Source organism: Arachis ipaensis, chromosome B2, assembly GCF_059453495.1.
Source record: "Arachis ipaensis isolate K30076 ecotype BB chromosome B2, ASM5945349v1, whole genome shotgun sequence".
Taxonomy (NCBI): Eukaryota; Viridiplantae; Streptophyta; class Magnoliopsida; order Fabales; family Fabaceae; genus Arachis; species Arachis ipaensis.
This window is the reverse complement of record NC_142437.1, coordinates 7,309,991-7,332,598: the sequence shown is the minus strand read 5'-3', so window position 1 is coordinate 7,332,598 and position 22,608 is coordinate 7,309,991. Positions and strand designations below refer to the sequence as shown.

Sequence of the window (22,608 nt, the reverse complement as noted above, 5' to 3'; positions counted from 1 at the left end):
GTCCCCGGGGTTGATGAGAGGGTGTGTTATTTGAACCTAGACTCGCCGACCACTCCGGACTGGATGTGGGTATACGAGTCTATGTTCACGAGGCTTGGGGTGCGGTTGCCGTTTTCTCCCTTTGTTCAGGCTCTGCTGAGTCGTTGTTCCGTCGCTCCGTCTCAGTTGCATCCCAATAGTTGGGCGGCCGTTCGCACTTTTGAGCTTGTGTGCGAGTATTTAGAGCTTCCCGTTTCGATCAACGTTTTCCTTTTCCTTTTCTTGTGCACTCTTCCTACTAAGGAGGGAAAGCATAAGAAAGGGTATATGTCTTTTAGAGCTCAGCCGCATCGTCGTATATTCGGGCTGTACGAGGATTCCTTTCACGGATTCAAGAGGGGGTTTTTTATGGTGCGCCCTGCTCAGGGGCAGCATCCTTTTTGGTTGACACTAGAGGGGGAGCACCGTTTTCCGACCTACTGGAATTTCGGTGCCGGGCCGTTGTACTTGACGAAGGTTACTTATGAGGGCTTGTCCCTGGAGGATTGGGTTATTGCTAGTGTCCTCTGGCATCTTTTTAGGAAGCGCCTTTTGCATCCTCATGATGTCATGGGGGATCCCGAGGCTTGCCGTACTTTTCTTGGTGTGTTTTTTATCTTTTGGTTATTTTGTGGCGCTTCACCGAGTTTGGGACTTATGCTTTTTCCTTTTCTTTTCTTTTTCAGTTGAGATAGCTGGTGGTCTGACGACTCTTGCTAGGTTGAAAGCTCAGTTGGTCCAGGGGACCCCTTCTGGCGGCTCTCCGTCCACTCCCACTTCCCGCCCTGCCGATGACACTAGGGTTGTTTCTGAGGAACTCATTTTGACTGAGAGTGGTGTCCAAGGGTCGGGTCAAGGCTTGGGAGCAGCGGAAGTTGATGATGAGGTGGTTGTCGTCTCGCCGGAGGGTGCTTCATGGAAGCGAAGGCGGTCGGAGGATGTCGATAGTGAGAATTTGGTAGAGGGGGATACTGTGGTCCCGTCGGTGATGGATCACCGTTTTGATGCCCCGACCTTCATAGACCAGCACCTTATGCAGGGCATGAAGGAGTTCTTCTGTGAGTGTGATGTGGGTTTTCAGGCGAAGTCCCTTTATTGCTCTCTCCTCCGTTCTGCCGTAATTGTGCGGAAGGCCGAGCCTGTGATGGCTCAGGTGGGCCTTCTAGACAAGAAGCTGCGTCAGTCGTAGGCCAAGGTGGTGAAGCAGAGGGAGCAGCTTGCTGCTGCTGAGTCGGCGAGGGAGAGGACAGTGAAGGCATCTGAGGAGTCTGGTGCCGAGATCCTTCATCTGTCTGAAGTTGAGACTTCACTTTTATCTCAACTTGGGAAAGAGCGGAGGAAGGCTTCGGACGCCGAATCCCGAGCTGCCGTGCTTCTCTCTGAGGTAGGCATCTTGAAGACTGACCTGGCGGGTTTGACGGCCGAGGTTGAGGGGTTGAAGGGGGAGAAAGCGGTGTTATTGGCCGATGTACAAGGGACGATATCGGTGACTGAAGAGACGATGAGGGCCCAGGCTCGGGTGCTGGCTCCGGATGCCGATGTGTCTGTTATGGGGGCTTTTAAGACCGTTCAGGATGGTCGTATCGTTGATTTGTAGGGCTTTGTTCATGTATTGTGTTATGCTGACTTAAGTACTATGTAGTTTTTCTTTGATGTTTTGGCCGTGTGGCCGCAGTTTGTGACTTTGGATATTTGGTGTTTTCATATGACTGGCCGGTCAGGCAGCTTTATCGTTATTGAGCCGTGTTATTGACTCTTAGATTTTCGAGTGGTCGCTTTTGGGCCGGTCGGGCCTTTTATCTTGTAAGCCGTTTGCGTTGGCTTTGGTTAGTCGTGCCTGAGTCGTTGTAACTTAAGACGTTCGGAAGGCCGTTTAATCGTGTATTATGGATATCCGTTTTTGGGCCTCGAGGGTGATTAGTCCCCGATGTTGGCCGTTTGCTCTTTAAATTATTTTCTACGGTGCATACTATTTATTAAAACTTGACATGTTTCTAAATTTTGTATTTAAATATTTATAAAATAGGGAATTAAAAATTGAGCATCGTAGCACCAGCTAGAGATATTTTGAAAGAAGGGCTTGTATTGTATGAAAAGTCGAAATAGGGTTGACATACAACTTACAATTATCAAATAAGTTAGGTTTAAATACGATTTTAGTCTTTATGAAATTAATTATTCTTTACGTACAAGCATTTTTTCATACAAGTCATTTATATTCATGCGTCCTCGTTCTTTGTTACTGCACGTTCTTCTTCTTCTTCATTTTTCTCTCGTTATCGTCGTCTCCAACACCACCTCCTCCTCTTAATGTTGCTAATATTCACTTCACTCATTTTATTAAATATTCATGTCAAATTTTACCGTGAGACAATATTATACCATTTAAAACTTTTTAAAATTAAAATAGGACATTTAAAAGATTACATATTAAATTAAAATTTGATCCAAACTTTAGAACTAAAATAATATTTTATCCTAAATTTTACATTAGTCAAGAATGAATTAAGATAAAAATATATATATAAAATATAAAGATTAATAATTTTTGTCTTAAAAAGTGATTTTTTTTATAGACAAAGTGAATGTTTGTCAATTTACGTGCAAAAATATTATGTATATATTAAAATTAGTTTTTCGTATATATTTATATAAATATATGCGTTGATTAATTTATTTTTAATGTCTATTTTATATTTTAATATGTATTTTATATTAGTGATTAATTTTGGTTATATCTTATATGGTTGTACTAGTACGTACTTATCAATAGCATTTAACTGCTCTTCCACCTAGGGGTGGCAATATGTACCCTACTCGCGGGTATCCAACCCGACCCCACCCGATTGGGTAGGGTTGCCAACCCAATCTGCAGCAGGTAGGATAGGGTGCGGGTCGGGTAGGGTGCGGGTCGAGCCTCAACCCTACCCGACCAACCCGCACCCTATATATGTATATGTTATATACTTATATAAAAATATATTTTAAGTGAATGTTGAACTAAAGACTTCTCACTAAATACAAAAGATCCTTAGTCATTAAAAGAAGATCATTAATTGATAATTTAATAAACTTTTTTTACATAAAAGTCAGTTCTATTTTAAATTATCATCAAGTTATATAATAACGTTGCATTTTTTTGTAACCCACGGGTAGGGTCGAGTACCCGCGGGTTAAGAGCGGGTAGGGTTAGGGTTGAGATATTCTCAATCCACGGGTAGGGAAGGGTTGAGTTTATATAAAAATCTCAACCCGCGGGTAGGGTTAGGGTTGACTCCAAACCCTACCCTACCCTACCCTACCTATTGCCATCCCTACTTCCACCTTATCCCATGACAACAATAAAGAAGTCTTACGGCCCACAAATTCAGCCCAACAGAATACACAAATTCAGTTATAATTTTAGTCTTTATTATTATCTTATCTTTATTTATCCTTATCTTATCTTTATCTTTCATAAACCAATGTTCTATATATATATTTAGTTTTACCTTCATAGTTTACATTTTCAATCAATCAACAATCAATAAAATTTCTTTATCTTTTCTTTCTTTATTCTTTCACAATTTTATTATCTTTGTATATTCTTTATGTACTCTTTCTGTTTTATTATGGTATAGCTCTGTTGAGCTCCATGAATAAATCAACCAATTTAGATCTTAAAACTCCTTTAACCTCCCCCTCACTATGAAGTTATTATCTTTGCATACTCTTTATATACTCTTTCTGTTTTATTAAATAGTCACATTTTTTAGTATAAATTTAAAATAAAACATATCTATTTTGGCAAAGAAAATTTAAATGCATTTACAATTTATAGTATTTAATAGGTAGTTACTTGTGTGAAATGTGAATATAGTGACACTTGATGAGCAGTATTTTTGTGCTTGCTTTAGAAACACCAAAAATGGTTGCAAAATCCAATTGTCATTTTCTATTCCTATGTAGAAACACCAAAAAGTGGTTGCAAAATTCAATTGTCATTTTCTATTTTTGCATATTCAGTATCAATGAGATTGAGATAGATCTAAATAGGCTTATTAATTATTCTGTTAGTCTTTATATTTTCACTAAATTTTTAATTAAGTTTTTATATTTTTTTTCAATTAGATTCTTACACTACTTTAATTTTATAATAAAGTCTTTTCTAATATAAAGAATAGTAAAATTAACTAAATATTTTTACGCAAATTGAAGGTATTCATATTAAAAACTTAACTAAATCTTTGACTACATATATTTTGAGAGAAGTATTTTATTAATTTTAATATTTTTTATATAAAAATGATCTAATTATAAAATTAAAAATAATATAAGGACACAATTGAAAAAAAATATAAGAATCTAATTAAAACAAAAAGTTTCTTTTAGAAAGATGTACTCTTGTGTACTCTATCAATGGGAGATCGTGGGAGAGAGAGGGGGTGGAAAAACACAAGGTGGGATAGAGTTAGGCAACCATATCACGTAAGAGGTCAGTGGGTTTGGAATTGGGAAGAGTATCGCGATTGAAGAATGACTCTTTTACCATTTTTGTTGATAACCTACCTAATGATGCGTCGAAAAAAATTGTTTCATCTGTTTAAGTGTACAGGCTGTAAACCCTGGTTAAATTAGTAGATAATTAGTCGATAAATTAGTTTTTAATAAGGAAGATTAGAAATGTGAATATTATATCAAATTAGGGTAGAGCTCATCGAAACGAGAACTTTGACACTAATTTCGAAGAAAACGGTCCAAAATTGGACCAAAAAGATCGAACTGGTTGAACCGGGCCCAAACTGAACTGTCGGTTCAATCGGACCAGCCCATTAAAAAGAGCCACGGGCTCTTCTTTCTCTCATTTCCTCAACGACGCAGCTGAGCTCAAGGGAGAGAAAAGGAACGCCGAACCCTTACGGCAAAGTTCCAACTCGCGTAACTTCTCCGTCTCAGCTCCAATCGCCGCACCGTTTACGGCCACGCGTTCACCGCGTCGAGCTCTACATTTCTACTGGAACAATTTCACTGGTAACTTGTTTAATCACTCTCAGCCCTCTTTTCTCCCAATTTTCAAATTTTTAATGGGAAGGTTGAATTTCTTTGATTTCTGATGTTTTAGGATCCAATTAGCTTGAGAAAAATATTCACTCTTGCTTATGTGAAGCTTGGGTAAGGTGAGTATACGATAATTCTATTTTATTTTCATTGAATTTGAGCTTTAAGTATTAAATTGGATATATATGTGTTATGAATGTGTATTAGGTTGTGAATAAATAATTGGAACTTGAAATTGTGAATACTGGAACTTGGAGGAAGCGGATTAGTTAAGGTTTTGAGGGCTGTGTTCTTTTAGGAAAATTGTCTTGGAATAATACTTGGGAATCGGCTAAGGTATGGTTTAGTTTTCTTGCATTTAATATATAATGTTCTGTGAAAACTTAGGCTAGATGACCATAGGATAAGTTGGATTGCATGTGTATATTTAATGCTTAGTATCCTGTTGATGAATATGGTTGGTTTGGTGCTTGTCGATTAACTGGTGATTTGGCGAATTATTGATTTGAGGTATAATTATTGTGGAGGTTGTTGTGGTAATGAGGTATTTTGTGTTAAAAGCCTAGGATTTGTGAACTATGATTCTTAGTTAAATTTTGGTTGTTGGATTTGAATATTGTATTAGTATAATTGTTTATCTGAGGTAGATTTATTATGGTGATTGTTATGATGATGAGGAAGGGTAAGTTGAATTGAAAAGAATGCAGGTTTGGACCCAAAAAGGGTGGCAAAGTCCGAGTTTTAGAGGAGATGCTGTCGAAATTTTATAAAAAAAATTAGAGATTTTGTTTATATGATTATTTATAAAGATTTAGATTCAAAGGTTATATGGTTTGATTTTGAGTTATTAAGAAAATGAGCATGTTTTAAGTTTGATTCATTTGAAAAAGAATGAATTATGTTTTCAATTGGAATTATTGATGGACGGAATGGGATGTGTGATAATGAAGGTTAAGGATTGAATATGATTGACGTATAATGATGAATGAGATGCGATTGAGAATGATGTGGATGTTGATGAATTATAATTGAATTATTTATATGGCTTATGAATTTGGATAATCTGATATACAAGATTCCCTGGATTAAGTGTCGTGGCTTGCCACCATGTGTACCAGGTTGAAAACTCGATACTCTGTTGATCCTACGACGTAAGTGTGACCGGGCACTATATAAATTCCCGGGAATGTTACCCCCATTGAGCAATATTGATTATTTGAGAAAAAGCTATGCATAGACTCTTAGGGTTACACGTCGGGGGACAGTCTAAGTACAATTCAGACTTATCGGGTTGGCTGGATAACCGACAGATGAGCCTCATTAGTCATAGGACAGGCATGCATCATACGCATATTACTTGAATTACTTGCTTGTGTTTTAATTGGGTGTGTCTATCTGTATTTGCCATGCTAAATGTGTATTTGTTACCTGCAGTAGTTGTAACCTTCTTGTGTTTGTCTTTATTTGTCTATTTGTCTGTGAAAATGCATGATGGAGTTGGAGGTATGGAGGAATGGCAGTATAGGACTTAGATTTAAGGTTAAATTAAGTTAGGTTTAAATATTCTTAGAAAACCACCTTTTATGACTTCTGTTTAATACTTTAAGCTCTATAATCTGAGTGTCGGCGTTCTAGGATTGCCTCTGGCATTTCCAGGACCTTATATATTATGTGTGTGGCACCTTTACCATACTAAGAACCTCCGGTTCTCATTCCGTACTATGTTGTTGTTTTTCAGATGCAGGTCGAGAGGCATCTCGTTAGGTGTCTGGACTCTTGAAGCGGAGTGGTTACAGGGTTACTTTGTTATGCTATGATGTATATATATATATGTACTTGGTTTTCTCTCCGCATAACTTGTTCTTTTGATCCTCTTAGAGGTTTATGGAGAGGTAGGATTGTGTATATGTACTTTTGGGTTTTGGATATGTATGTATATATATGTAAATATTCTCCGGCCAGTCTTGACTTCGCAGGCTGAGTCAAGAGCTTGTTATTTTGTATCTTTGGCACTATATTCCTACTTCTGTCATCTTATGTCTAGTAGTTATGGTTTTCTTAGCACGCAAGTCAACTCGTTCCTTGAGCGTTGCGCTTTTGTTTTGCGATTTTTATTTCCTCTATTCTTCAAGGCTCCTAGCATATTATAATTCTTCTGCTATTATATGCACTCATTTTATTTTAGAAGTCATAATACCACATCACCTCTGTTTTACGACTTAAGCGTAAAACTTTGTGTGGTAGGGTGTTACATTATGGTATCAGAGCAGTTCGTTCCTATAGAGCCTGAAAGACGGACTGATTATACTTCTATGCATTCTCTGTATATGTGTTTATGTGCTATTAGGATATCTGATTGATTTATATGGCATAAACGTTTGTGAGCATGCATTTGGAACTTAAAGCATTAGACCTGCGATATTGAGACTAATCAACTTAATATCACTTGTTTGGTGTGTATAGGGACCAGATGTCGACTCGCGGACGCGGTCGCGAGCGATGTAGAGGTAGGACAGGCAGCGCTACTCCTGCCCCCATAGGGACTGATCCAGTAGACTTTATGGCTACCCTGGGAAATATGGCTGCAGCTATGCAGGCGACAGCCGAGGCATTGGGTAATCAGATAAACCAAGATAATCATGGGAACAATAATGATGAGGACGGTCCTATGACGCTTGCTACATTTCTGAAAGTTCACCGTCCGACCTTCAGGGGAACCTCAAATCCCACTGATGTAGGTAATTGGATTCAGGATATGGAAAGGGCGTTACAGGCACAGCAGGTTCCTGAAGAGCAATGGGTTGAGTTTGGAACTTATCAGTTGCAAGGTGAAGCTCAGTATTGGTGGCAGGAAACACGACGTATCCTGCAGTCTGATGGTGCTGCAATTCCTTGGGAGATTTTTCGGACAGAGTTCTATAAGAAGTACTTTCCTAATTCAGCCAGAAATGCCAAGGAACTTGAATTAATACAGTTAAAGCAAGGACAAATGACTGTTGCTGAGTATACTAGCAAATTTGAGGAGTTATGTCGTTTTTCTCGTATCTGTCAAGGTGCGCCTGAAGATTTTGCTGAATGGAAATGTATTAAGTATGAAGGAGGTCTTCGGAGCGATATTCTGAGCTTCGTTGCCTCAATGGAGATCACGGTGTTTTCTGAATTGGTGAATAAGAGTAGGGTGGCTGAGGATTGTGTGAGGAAGGCGGCAGCAGAGAAAGGAAGTTTGAGGGTGCCTTTTTAGAGGCCTTCTAGGAGAAACTTTGCTCTGAGAGGTAGGAATTTCAAGCATGGAGGCTTTGTTCTGCAGCAGACTCAGGGTCAAGGTAATTACAGAAGACCGAATACTAATGCTAGTCAAGGAAAAAGGTTTGGAAAGCAGCCACAGCAAGATCTGAATTGTCAGAAGTGCAGAAAGTATCATCCTGGAGTTCTGTGCAGACTAGGACTTGGAGTATGCTATTCCTGTGGACAGCCCGGGCATATAGCCAGTAATTGTCCAGAGAAGAAGTATGAGACTGGTAGGGTGCAGCAGCCGGGGAGAGTATACACCACTTCTACCATAGGTGCTGAGGGATCTAAGACACTGATTAGATGTAATTGTGAAATAGCTGGTAAAATCTTAAATGCTTTATTTGATTCAGGAGCAAGTCATTCATTTATTGCATTTGAAAAGGCCCATGAATTAGGATTGAGAATGGTAGTTTTAGATTACGATTTGAAAGTATATAATGCTACTCATGAAGCTATGGTGACTAGGATAGGATGTCCACAAGTTCCCTTTCGAGTACAACAGCGTGAATTTGTACATGATTTGATTTGTTTGCCTATGACTGGTCTTGATCTCATCTTGGGATTGGATTGGTTATCCAAGAATCATGTTTTGCTTGATTGTTTTGAGAAGTCAGTACAGTTTATGCCGGAAGGGTCAAAAGTACCGGTTGTGGTGAATAGTTACTATTTGAATTCTATGATAGTAAATTGTTCTGGAACTGAATGTCAGGGTATTATGTTATTAACTGCGGGAGTATCAGGTGATGATCAGAGTTTAGAGCAGATTCCAGTTGTATGTGAATTTCCAAATGTATTTCCAGATGATATTAATGAATTTCCACCTAACCAGGAAGTGGAATTCGCAATTGAGTTGGTGCTTGGAACCAGTCCGATTTCAATTACTCCTTATAGGATGTCACCTTTAGAAATGGCTGAACTGAAAGTTCAGCTGGAAGATCTGTTGGGTAAGCATTTTATCCGACCAAGTGTTTCTCTGTGGGGAGCGCCAGTGTTACTGGTAAAGAAGAAGGACGGGAGTATGTGGTTGTGTGTCGATTATCGGCAATTGAATAAGATCACTGTGAAAAATAAATATCCATTGCCTAGAATCGATGATCTAATAGATCAGTTACAGGGTGCCGGTGTGTTTTCTAAGATTGACCTGCGATCCGGATATCATCAAATAAGGGTTAGAGACGAGGATATTCCAAAAACTGCTTTCAGGATGCATTATGGTCATTATGAGTATACAGTGATGTCTTTTGGGTTAACTAATGCCCCAGCAGTATTTATGGATTATATGAACAGAATTTTCTGACCGTATCTGGACAAGTTTGTTATTGTCTTCATTGATGATATTCTTGTTTATTCTAAGTCTGAAGAGGAACATGCTGATCACTTGCGAACTGTGCTGCAAATTTTGAGAGACAGGAAGTTATATGCTAAGTTATCTAAATGTGAGTTCTGGAAGAGTGAAGTGAAGTTTCTCGGCCACGTAGTGAGTAAGCAGGGGATAGCTGTGGATCCTGCTAAGGTGGAAGCAGTGATGAATTAGGAGCGACCAACTTCAGTGACAGAGATTAGGAGTTTTCTAGGTTTGGTGGGGTATTATCGTAGATTTATTAAGGGATTTTCACAGCTCGCCTTACCTTTAACTAAATTGACTAGGAGGGATACGCCTTTTGTCTGGACTCCGGAATGTGAAGAGAATTTCCAAGAATTGAAGCATAGGTTGACTACTCCACCTGTATTGGTATTACCTGAACCAAGTGAACCGTTTGAAGTGTACTGTGATGCATCTCTGAAAGGGTTGGGGTGCGTTCTGATGCAGCACCAGAATGTTGTAGCATACGCCTCACGGCAATTAAGACCGCATAAAATGAACTATCCGATACATGATTTGGAACTTGCTGCTGTTGTGTTTGCTTTAAAGATTTGGAGGCACTACATCTATGGTATTAAGTTTCATGTTTTCTCAGACCATAAGAGTTTGAAGTATCTTTTTTAGCAGAAAGAGTTGAATATGCGTCAGAGAAGGTGGATGGAGCTTCTGAAAGATTATGATTTTGAATTGAATTATCATCCAGGAAAAGCGAACGTTGTGGTGGACGCTTTGAGTAGAAAGTCTTTATATGCAGCTTGGATGATGCTACGGGAGGAAGAGTTACTGAAGGCATTTCAAGGTTTGAATTTGAGAGTTAGAGAAGAATCTGGAATTTTGTCTTTGAGTCAGTTGCAGATTTCACGTGATTTTAAATCAGAACTTCTGAAGGCTCATCAAGATAATGAAGCGTTATGTAAGGTATTACCAGCAGTTGAACAGAGAAAACAGTGGAGAGTGTCAGAAGGACAGGATGGTTTGTAGAGGTTCAAGAACCGGATTATTGTGCCAGATATCGGAGACCTACGACAGAGTATTTTGAAGGAAGCTCATAAGAGTGGATTCTCAATTCACCTGGGGAGTACTAAAATGTATCAGAATTTGAAAGCGATGTTCTGGTGGCCAGGTATGAAGAATGATGTGGCATTACATGTATCTAAATGTTTAACGTGTCAGAATGTTAAGATTGAGCATCAGAGACCATCAAGGACTCTTCAGCCTTTAGAGATTCCACAATGAAAATGGGAGAGTATTGCAATGGACTTTGTGATAGGTTTGCCTAGGACCTGTTCTGGCTGTGACGCTATTTGGGTGGTTGTGGATCGACTGACAAAATCAACTCACTTTCTTCCTATCCGAATAAGTTGTACAATGAAAGAATTAGCTCGAATGTATATTAAAGAGATTGTCAGGTTGCATGGCGTGCCTTCTACCATTATATCTGACAGGGATCCTCGCTTTACATTAAGATTCTGGGGAGCTTTTCAGCGTGCATTTGGGACTCAGTTAAGCTTGAGTACTGCGTATCACCCTCAGACAGATGGTCAGTCAGAAAGAACTATTCAGACCTTGGAGGATATGCTAAGGGCTTGTGTTTTGGACCAGCCAGCAAGCTGGGATCGGTATATGCCATTAGTAGAGTTTGCTTATAATAATAGCTATCATGCAAGCATCGGAATGGCTCCATATAAGGCTCTGTATGGCAAAAAATGTCAATCTCCGTTGTGTTGGTATAAAACTGGAGAAAGGAGTTTATTAGGGCCTGAGATGATAGCTGAAACTACTGAACAGATAAAAAAGATTCTTAGTCGAATGCTTATAGCCCAGAGCCGCCAAAAAAGTTATGCTGATCAGAGGCAAAAGCCTTTAGAATTTGAGGAAGTGGAGCATTTTTTTTGAAAGTTACACCAACCACTGGAGTGGGAAGAGCTATTAAGACTAAGAAACTAAATCCCTGTTATATTGGACTGTTTGAGATCCTGAAGAGAATTGGGCCAGTGGCTTATAGAATTGCCTTATCGCCGTATCTTTCAAATTTGCACGATGTGTTTCATGTATCACAACTTCGGAAGTATACTCCTGACGCAAGTCATGTTCTAGAACCGGAACCAATTCAAGTAAGAGAAGATCTAACACTCCCAGTAATTCCGGTGAGAATTGATGACATCAGTATTAAACGATTACGTGGGAAGGAAGTATCATTGGTAAAAGTAGCTTGGAGTCAAGCTGGTATCGAGGAACATACCTGGGAGCTCGAATCAGATATGCGAAAGGACTATCCACATCTCTTTTCAGGTAACTAGATTTGAATTTTGAGGGCAAAATTCTTTATTAGGTGGGTAAGATGTAAACTCCGGTTAAATTAGTAGATAATTAGTCAATAAATTAGTTTTTAATAAGGAGGATTAGAAATGCGAATATTATATCAAATTAGGGTAGAGCTCATCGAAACGAGAATTTTGACACTAATTTCGAAGAAAACGGTCTAAAATTGGACCGAAAGGACCGAACCGGTTGAACTGGGCCCAGACCGAGCTGTCAGTTCAACCAGACCAGCACATTAAAAAGAGACACGGGCTCTTCTTTCTCTCATTTCCTCAATGACGCAGCTGAGCTCCAGGGAGAGAAAAGGAACGCGGAACCCTTACGACAAAGTTCCAACTCCCATAACTTCTCCGTCTGAGCTCCAATCGCCGAACCGTTTGCGGCCACGCGTTCACTGCATCGAGCTCTACATTTCTACAGGAACAATTTCACTGGTAACTTTTTTAATCACTCTCAGCCCTATTTTCCCCCAATTTTCGAATTTTTAATGGGAAGGTTGAATTTCTTTGATTTCTGATGTTTTAGGATCCAATTAGCTTGAGAAAAACGTTCACTCTTGCTTATGTAAAGTTTGGGTAAGGTGAGCATACGATAATTCTATTTTATTTTCATTGAATTTGAGCTTTAAGTATTAAATTGGATATATATGTGTTATGAATGTGTATTAGGTTGTGAATAAATAATTGGAGCTTGAAATTGTGAATACTGGAACTTGGAGGAAGCGAATTAGTTGAGGTTTTGAGGGCTGTGTTCTTTTAGGAAAATTGTCTTGGAATAATACTTGGGAATCGGCTAAGGTATGGTTTAGGTTTCTTGCATTTAATATATAATGTTCTGTGAAAACTTAGGCTAGATGACCATAGGATAAGTTGGATTGCATGTGTATATTTAATGCTTAGTATCCTGTTGATGAACATGGTCGGTTTGGTGCTTGTTGATTAACTGGTGATTTGGCGAATTATTGATTTGAGGTATAACTATTGTGGAGGTTGTTGTGATAATGAGGTATTTTGTGTTAAAAGCCTAGGATTTGTGAACTATGATTCTTAGTTGAATTTTGGTTGTTGGATTTGAATATTGTATTAGTATAATTGTTTATCTGAGGTAGATTTATTGTGGTGATTGTTATGATGATGAGGAAGGGTAAGTTGAATTGAAAAGAATGCAGGTTTGGACCCGAAAAGGGTGACAAAGTTCGAGTTTTAGAGGAGATGCTGCCGAAATTTTATAAAAAAAATTAGAGATTTTGTTTATATGATTATTTATAAAGATTTAGATTCAAAGGTTATATGGTTTGATTTTGAGTTATTAAGAAAATGAGTATTTTTAAGTTTGATTCATTTGGAAAGAATGAATTATGTTTTGAATTGGAATTATTGATGGACGGAATGGGAGTGTGATAATGAAGGTTAAGAATTGAATATGATTGACGTATAATGATGAATGAGATGCGATTGAGAATGATGTGGATGTTGATGAATTCTAATTGAATTATTTATATGGCTTATGAATTTGAATAATCTGAGATACAAGATTCTCTGGATTAAGTGTCGTGGCTTGCCACCACGTGTACCAGGTTGAAAACTCGATACGCTGTTGACCCTACGACGTAAGTGTGACCGGGCACTATATAAATTCCCGGGAATGTTACCCCCATTGAGCAATATTGATTATTTGAGAAAAAGCTATGCATAGACTCTTGAGGATGTACGTCGAGGGACAGTCTAAGGACAATTCAAACTTGTCGGGTTGGCTGGATAACCGACAGATGAGCCTCATCAGCCATAGGACAGGCATGCATCATACACATATTACTTGAATTACTTGCTTGTGTTTTAATTGGGTGTGCCTATCTATATTTGCCATGCTAAATGTGTATTTGTTACCTGCAGTAGTTGTAACCTTCTTGTGTTTGCCTTTATCTGTCTATTTGTCTGTGAAAATGCATGATGGAGTTGGAGGTATGGAGGAATGGCAGTATAGGACTTAGATTTAAGGTTAAGTTAGGTTTAAATATTCTTAGAAAACCACCTTTTTATGCCTTCTGTTTAATAGTTTGAATATGTTAGGTTTTATCTCTTTAAACTAAATTAATAATTCTATTTGATATCTTTATACTAAAATACACTATGAGTAGATTACTAATACTGAATGAAATAAAACATAATAAAATTATTAATTTAGTTTAAAGAGATAAAAAATTAAATTTGTTACTAATAAAAAAAATTTTACTATATATCAAATAATATGTTCATTAGTTATAATACTAATAGTATATCATAGGATTATTATTATTAATGTATTAACTGAATTTTAATGTTTATTATTTATATATTTAAAAATTATATTTAAAAATTATTTATTTGGTTTCATAATAAATGATATTTTTAAATTTGAATAATTTATTAATTAGTTTGTACTTCTTTATTAAAAAAGAATATTAATATAATGAATAAAAATATAATTAAAAATATTGTTTAAAGAATAATAAAGACAAATAAACTCCTAACCAATTTAAATTTAGAGACAACTAGGTTCCTGTCCATTTTTTAACCTGACACGTCAGCAATTTTCGTCGAGTTTTTGCCGAAAAACTGACAGAATAACCGGGTTGGCAGACAGAATACAAGGTCAGGGATCGTAATGGAACGTATTTTTGGTTAAGGATCGTCTTGTCATTTTGAAAAATGAACAAAGACCAAAGTGATACTTTACTCTATTTTTTATGATAATGTTTTTTAAAATATATTTTAAAATTCATGTTAATAAGAATTTATATTTTAATATATGCTCGTGCAACGCATGCCGAAGAGGTTCCTGAATCAATGCGCTTCTGCCCGGCTGCTATGCCAAGTGTTGTTAAAAATTAAATTAATAAAAATCTTATAGATAGCAAAATAAAAACAACAATATTAAAGATTAAATATTAAAAATATTATTTATATATTAAAATCAATCAAAAAAAATAATTATTAGCCAATGAGTAATAACTCAAATGGCATAGTCTCCCCATACTCAATTAAGAGGTTGCGGGTTCGAGTTTCTTATCTTTGGTAAAAAAAAAAAAGCCAATGAGTAATAGCTCGAATGACATAGTCTCCCCATACTCAATTAAGAGATTGTGGGTATCTTTGGTAAAAAAATAATAATAATAATAATTATTATTATATATTTATATATTATATATTATTTAATTTATTTTTAATATATATTTTATATTTTAATATATATTTTAGACTAATAATTAATTTTAATAATTAATTTCAATGTACACATAACATAATTGATTTAAGACAAAGTATATGAAATCAACTTTAAATTAGTCAAAAATGGAACAACTTAATTAATTATAAATATAGTAATTAATTTTATTTATTTATAATTTAAAATATTAGTTATTAAATGTTTCATCACATTCAAATTAGGAGAAGATACATTCAATATCATTAAAACGTAAATCACGGAAACTAATTCAATTAGCTTCCGTCTATTCACCCTCTTTCCCTCCCCAAATGTCTAAAACATGATAAATCAAAAAATAGATTCAGAAGAAACACTATAATGTCTAGCATAAACACCATTCGGCTAGAGATTTTAGATTTATACACCATTCGGCTAGAGATTTTAGATTCGGCCAAGAGTAATTTGACTGGTTTTTGGCTTATAACTCTTGTTCCTAACATTGTTGTTTATTTAATATTTAACCTGAACTCGTGCAAAACGCGCCCTGCAACTTCAATCTTTAATCTTCTACTATATATGAACAGAACAAACCACAGCCAAATTCTATAGTAAAATTACCAACATTACAACAACAATGGGCAAGGAGAACCGCCAACTTCATGTTCTTTTCTTCCCGTTCTTTGCTAACGGTCACATAATCCCATGCGTTGACTTAGCCAGAGTCTTCGCCGCAAGAGGAGTGACATCCACCATAGTCACCACCACACACAACGCACCCTTCATCTCAAGAACGATAGGAAAATCCCAAATTACCCTCAGAACCATCAAGTTCCCGCCACCAGAGGAAACTGGCTTGCCTGAAGGCTGCGAGAATTCAGAGTCGGCATTCGCACCGGATAAGCTCATCAAGTTCATGAAAGCCACCGTGCTCCTTCAACACCCATTCGAGCAAGTGCTGCAAGAACTGCATCCGAATTGTGTTGTTGCAGATATGTTCTTCCCTTGGGCCACAGACTCCGCCGCCAAATTCGGGATTCCAAGGATCGTGTTCCATGGGTTGGGCTTCTTCCCCTTGTGCGTTTCCGCTTGCATCAGAACTTACAAGCCACAAGACAAGGTTTCATCCTACACAGAACCTTTCTTGGTTCCCAACCTTCCCGGCGACATAACTCTGACCAAGATGCAGTTGCCACAAATCCCTCGAGATGACGAGGTCTCTTATTATGCATCGAATACTGTTATTTTCACGGTGGAGACTCCAGTTATTTTGATATGAAGTTGATTGATCAAAGCCATTAAATAATTCAACGTATTAGAATCTTGATATGAAAATAACTCCACATAGTTTCTACCAATCTTCACCTTCTTAAATTAACAAGTTGTTTAATATATTGTATTTAGTATTCAGTACTCAGTAGTAGTATTTGTGCAACATAGGTATTCTGCAAGTTGCTTGATGATTCCAACGAATCGGAGTTGAAGAGCTTTGGTGTGATCGCCAACAGCTTCTACGAACTGGAACCAGTTTACGCCGATCATTACACCAAGGAGCTTGGCAGAAGAGCATGGTCGTTGGGTCCAGTTTCTCTATGCAAGAGGGAGACGGAGGAAAAAGCAAGCAGAGGAAGCGAAGCAGGGATCGACAAGCAGGAATGCTTGACGTGGCTTGAGACAAAGAAACCAAACTCCGTTATTTATGTGTGCTTTGGAAGCATGACAACGTTCCCAGACGCTCAGCTTAAACAGATCGCGATGGGTCTAGAAGCTTCGAATCATCCATTCATCTGGGTAGTGAACAAAGGATCAAAAAAGAACGAAGAACAAGATGAGAAGAAGTTAGAGTGGCTTCCAGAAGGGTTTGAAGATAGAATGGAAGGGAAGGGGCTGATCATAAGAGGTTGGGCGCCGCAAGTGATGATTCTTGAGCACGAAGCAGTTGGCGGGTTTGTTACGCATTGCGGTTGGAATTCGACGTTGGAAGGTGTTTGTGCCGGGGTGCCGATGGTGACGTGGCCGATGTATGCAGAGCAGTTTTATAATGCGATGTTTGTGAGGGACATAGTGAGGATTGGGGTTGGTGTTGGGGTTCAAACGTGGGTGGGGATGATGGGAGGTGAGCCGGTGAAGAAGGAGGTGATAGAGAAGGCGGTGAAGAGGGTGATGGAAGGTGAGGAAGCAGAGGAGTTGAGGAGAAGAGCGAAGGAGCTTGGGAAGAAGGCTAAAGAAGCTGTGGAGGAAGGTGGATCGTCTTATTCGCAATTCAACTCTTTGATTGAGGATTTAAGATCGCGTGCTCGATGAGCTAGTCAAGTATCTGCACTGAGGAGTACTAGGGCAAGTAATTTTTGTGATTTGTAGCCATCAAATAGTCATTAATAATGATTTTAATGGTATAAAATTAGTGTGAGATTTCATCAAATAATTCACTTTTCTTTACTAGTTACTTTGCTAGTTACATGTTGGTTAGAATTTGATAAAATTGCTAGTCCTAGACTTTTCCTTCAATTATGGCATGAAGTCATTTGAGAGATGCAATTTGGAATATCTATTTGACCTTAAGTCCATACATGCTTGTATTGTATTGTATTCACCATTTTGAAATAATAATAATAATAATAGTTCTAAAATAATTACCGTGGAGAAATAAATCCAATCGATTCAAATTATAATTCTTATGAATTATTTAATTATTAAATTATATTTATTTGGTGTATTGAATTTTTGACTCATTTAAAAAATTTCAAAAGCTATTTTGTTAGACTCTTGACTTATAAAAAGTCATATTAATGTTGTTTGATAAAATTTTTTTAAATATATTTTTAATTTCTCAAAAAATTGTTTAAGAGATTTTGAAAAAATAAAAAAATTTAATTTTTTTCGTCTTAAAAACTATTTTATCACTCATTTATTAAAACAACTTTAAGACAAGTACTTTTAGAATAAAAATTTAAATATAAAATAATTTATTTATAAATTACTTTTAATATAAGTTCTTATATTTTAAATTTTTTTCAAAAAATTTAATTAAATTATTTATCCAAATTTATTATATATAAAAAATAATAAATAGAAATAACTAGGCCATACAACATTTTGTCTTTAGAATTCGGTCAAACTTAATTTTCATTTAGCTCGCAGCTTAATAGTTTAGTTTCCTTATTTAAATTTAAAGTCATCTTCCATTCAATTTTCATCTTCTATTTAAATTTGTGTTTGTTAATTTTTATTTTAAAGAAAAACTTATGTTCCATACTTCCATATATTTGCCAATCAAAAATAGCCAATCAAAGAAGGTAACAGCTTCGATTAGCTGTACTGAGGATAATGGAGAGGCGAATTCTAGGGGATTTTGTGCGAATGAAGAGGTGGGGTCTGAAAGAACTGTTACTCAAGAATATGATACCGGTGGGGGAGATACAGGGGTGTAATCGATTCGGTTTGGTTTGATTTTAGACTGAAAACTAACCGAACTAATTTGATCGATTCTACAATGATACTAACTGATTTGTCCGTGTACTGGATTGGTTGAGTTTTAGCAATTTCGAGCAGGCTGCTGACGAAGAGAAAGAGCTATACATTGGTCAGGACTGAACACCGCGGCTGAAATACCTGTAAAAGATACTCCGACGCTCAAGTCAATAATAATAATCTCTAGTGAGTGTATCAAGTAAATATGAAGATTGAGAATAGAACCTGATATTTAGTCGAGAATATCAATTCGGCTTTATAGACGTTGTTTTACCCGTTTGCTGTGGATAAGTCCGAGTTTGTAGGTTGGTTATCGTATTCTGTTTTGGTGATCAGATTTGTTGAGCACGTTTCTTTATTTTCAAATAAGTTGGCCCGATCTTATCTGTTTACGTTCCGAGCTTTTTGGGCGGCCAAGGTATGTGGTGACGTATCATAGGCCCCAAGCTTGCCTTGGTTTGGACAGAACAAAGGTGAGCTTTTTCCTCGGTAATGTCATATACCTCAGCCAAGGATTTTTTGCATCTGTGCCCTTCAGCCCCCAAGCTCGGCTTATTTCTATGGGTGAATTTGAAACGTTTGCAGCATTTAATGCTTGCTTTGTTCTTCGCGCTTTAATGAGTGATTGATTTTATTTGTGTTGCGAATTTCAAGGTGCCCCTGACCGTGTGATTGGTTGAGTTTTGATCGTGGGTTTTTTGATGGCTTGGATTGGAAGGTAACGGTTCATATGTAATTGCTCTTTTTACTGTGTAATAAACGTGCTTGCACCTTTTGGTTTTTTGTATTTGGGGATTCTACATTTTGGAGAAAATGAGCAAAAAAGGTGAGTGTTGATTCACGTCTCTGTTCCTTCTTTCTTTCTCATTTTGGTTTTCTTTAGCTTGTTGTATGGAAGAGGAAAAGGCTGGTGTAGGTGAGGGTGATCTTTATAGCTGGGTTGATGCTAAGGTTAAGGGTTATGTTTCTCAATTTAGTGATATGGAGTCGGTTGATGTGCTATAGGTTCTAACGTATGGGTTAGGAGTGGTAATGGTATTAGGATAGAGGTACTTCCCTGTGATGTTGGTGATCGTGTTTTCCATCGTCGCGATGACTGGGCCTTTTTCTATATGTACAGCTGCTTGTTTACTGAGTTAGGAGTTAGGCTTCCCTTCACTGATTTTGAATGTGGTGTTCTTTACTGGTTGAACTGTGCTCCTAGTCAGCTTCATCCTAACTCGTGGAAGTTTGTGAGGGCTTTCGAGATTTTGATGGAATTCCTTAATTGTCCTCCGTCTCTTAGGCTCTTCTTCTCGTTATTCCAGGCTAAAGGGGTTGGTCGTGGGCTCTGGGTTAACCTGAGTAGTTATCCTCGCCGTGCTATCTTTGGTCTTTATAAGTCCTCTTTTTAAGATTTTAAGACCATGTTCGTTAAGGTTAGGAGCGTGCCTGAGGAGTTTCCCTTGTACCTAAACGAGTACCTTGTGGAGAAATTCCCTCTGTCATGGTGTCCTGAGCCTATGCAAGTTCTGGATGTGGATGATAGGTCGGTTGATGACCAGATTTTAATAGAGTTTTTGTTTGAGATGTTGGGTCCAAAAGGTCTGTTGTCCGTATCTGAGTTGTTGAAATGGGATACCGATAGGCAAGCTGTTCTAGATTACCTAGGTAATTTAGTTTTTGTTGTTTTGCTATTGCATTTCGTTTGGTTTGTTTTCATGTTGCCAATTTTCGTGTAGGTGACAAGGCTCCTACTATCACTACTGCCAGACTGAAGTCATTCTTCAATCAGTAGAAAAAAGGGGAGAAGGAAGGTTCGACTACAAATGCTGAGAAAGGTCCTGCCTTTCAACCTGATCCGACCTATAAGTCGAAGCGAAAAAGGGGTCATGTGAAAGATAAGATTGCTGAGACTTTTTTGGAGAGAGGGGATTCGTCTATGGAGCTCCAGAGGGTGGAATCGGCTTACGAGTCTCAAAAAAGGTTGCACGGTTATCTGAAGGACGTGCATGCTCGGTCTCTGTGGGGTAAATTTTATCCCTTTTCTGTTATGGCTGATGAGCTTTGCTGCTTTCCTGATGATATGAAGATGATTGATGAGGTCGGACATGTTGGGACAAGCCATTTCCTGCAGGTGAGGAATTAAATTTGCTTTGTTTGTTTGTACTTTATGCCGTTTTGACTCCTCTGTCTTTGTTGCAGGTGATTGGTGCGTGTATTGTGGCTGTCGAAAGGGCCCAAGAACTTGCTTTGGAGAGGGAGCGCAAGGTTTCCTTGGATATTGCTGAGTTATGCTCGGCCGTTCAAGAGAAAGAAAAAACCATTGCTGAGTTGTCCTATTCTCTGAGTTTGAAGGAGGCCGAGTTTGTTGAGGAGAGAAGTCTTCAACTTGCTTCTGCTGAACAAGTTAAGACTGTTAAAGGTGAGAATAATCATTTAGAGTCAAGGATTAAAGAGCTGGAGCATGAGGTTTACGAGGCCTTTGCACAAGGCTTCGATCGAGCCGTGTCTCAGGTGAAGGTGTTATTCCCTGAGTCCGATGTTACAAAGCTGGATGCAACTAAGGTGGTCGTCAATGACCAGCTTATGGATGATGAGGCTGCTGATGGAGATGATAGCAAGGAGTCCAGCATTGGTGACAAGGCAGATTAGGCCTTTTTTATTTATGTTTCGTTTTGTAAACTTATGTATGGCTCTTTGGCCTTGGACATGTGTTTAGCTTTGTGTTGCCTTTTGGATATTTCCGAGTATTATTCTCGGCTTATGTTTGTTGGTTTCCGAGTATGAAGCTCGGTTTGACTGTTAGCACTTTGATTATAAGATATGTTAGTTATCAGGATTATGATAACACTAATGGTTTGTTTGCAATAGTAATGACGTTTGTACAATGATTTGTGGCGTCCGGCCTCGTTAAAACCCTCTTCGAGTAAAACCCATGTGGTTTGGGAAAAAACCTTCGAAGGGGAAAAAGAGTACCCTCATCCGCGGATTTACAATATGTATTATGATTGATATTCCCTTAGTGAGGAGACATTCCATGTTCCTGGAAGTTGATCTCCTCTTAGGGTTTCTAGCTTATAAGCCCCCTTGCCGAGGTTCTTAAATACTCGGAGCGGTCCCTCCCAATTTGTTGCTAATTTTCCATGTGATGGGGGCTTCCGTGCTTCTTCTGTCCTTCTAAGTACGAGATCTCCCTCATTGAAGGATCTGTGTGCCACTCTTTTGCTGTGTCTTCGCTCTATGAACTTTTTCATAGCTCGTTGCCTTATGGCTGAAATGTCTCTTTCTTCTTCCACGAGGTCTAGCTTGGTTGTTCGGGCCTGCAAGTTGTTTTGTTGATTGTAAAACTCGGTCCTTATCGTTGGAATGCTGACCTCCACTGGGATTAGTGCCTCTGCACCATATACCAGCTTGAAGGGAGTTTCTCCTATAGCAGATTGTACTGTAGTATTGTAACTCCACAAGATTTTTGGAATGAGGTCGGCCCACTCGCCCTTGGCCTCACCGAGCTTTTTCTTTAAACCCTGCAAGATAATTCTATTAGCTGATTCAACTTGCCCGTTGGTTTGTGGGTGCTCAACTGAGCTGAAATGATGTGTAATTTTGAAATTTGTTAGGAAAGAAGCGAGTTTATGGTCTATTAATTGTCTCCCATTATCCGAGATTATCTCTCTCAGGATGCCATACCTACATATGATATTTTTCCATAGGAAAGAGCTCACCTTTTCTGCCGTTATGTGTGCTAGTGGTTGTGCTTCTACCCACTTGGAGAAATAGTCTATTGATACTAAAAGGAACTTTATCTGGCCTGGCGCTTTCGGGAAAGGTTCGAGGATGTCCAGTCCCCACCTATCGAAAGGCCAGCTTACCTCTATGGTGTGTAGCTTTTTGGCTGGGATTCCTGAAACGGTGGCGTGCTTTTGACAATTGTCGCATGCCTTGAC

General features: G+C 38.1%; 2 protein-coding genes across 4 annotated transcripts; both read left to right on the top strand.

Annotated features, from left to right (window-relative positions):
- The first annotated feature begins 15,755 nt into the window (after positions 1 to 15,755).
- LOC107624740 (putative UDP-glucosyl transferase 73B6) lies at positions 15,756 to 17,862 on the top strand. Of its 3 annotated transcripts, XM_088505460.1 has the most exons (3): positions 15,756 to 16,427; positions 16,652 to 17,524; positions 17,707 to 17,862. In XM_088505460.1, the coding sequence occupies exons 1-2, from the start codon at positions 15,849 to 15,851 to the stop codon at positions 17,513 to 17,515; spliced, it is 1,443 nt and encodes a 480-aa protein (XP_088361586.1). In that variant the 5' UTR covers positions 15,756 to 15,848; the 3' UTR covers positions 17,516 to 17,524; positions 17,707 to 17,862. The 3 variants fall into 3 exon arrangements, with proteins under 3 accessions (XP_088361586.1, XP_088361587.1, XP_016182666.2); XM_088505461.1 differs by lacking the exon at positions 17,707 to 17,862 and having other exon boundaries at positions 15,789 to 16,451; positions 16,664 to 17,633; XM_016327180.3 differs by lacking the exon at positions 17,707 to 17,862 and having other exon boundaries at positions 15,792 to 16,427; positions 16,652 to 17,633.
- A 2,741-nt stretch (positions 17,863 to 20,603) lies between these two features.
- LOC107624739 (uncharacterized) lies at positions 20,604 to 21,316 on the top strand. The gene is made up of 2 exons (XM_016327179.3): positions 20,604 to 20,798; positions 20,867 to 21,316. Exons 1-2 carry the CDS (start codon positions 20,604 to 20,606, stop codon positions 21,314 to 21,316), a joined length of 645 nt encoding a protein of 214 aa, XP_016182665.1.
- The last annotated feature ends 1,292 nt before the right edge of the window (positions 21,317 to 22,608 follow it).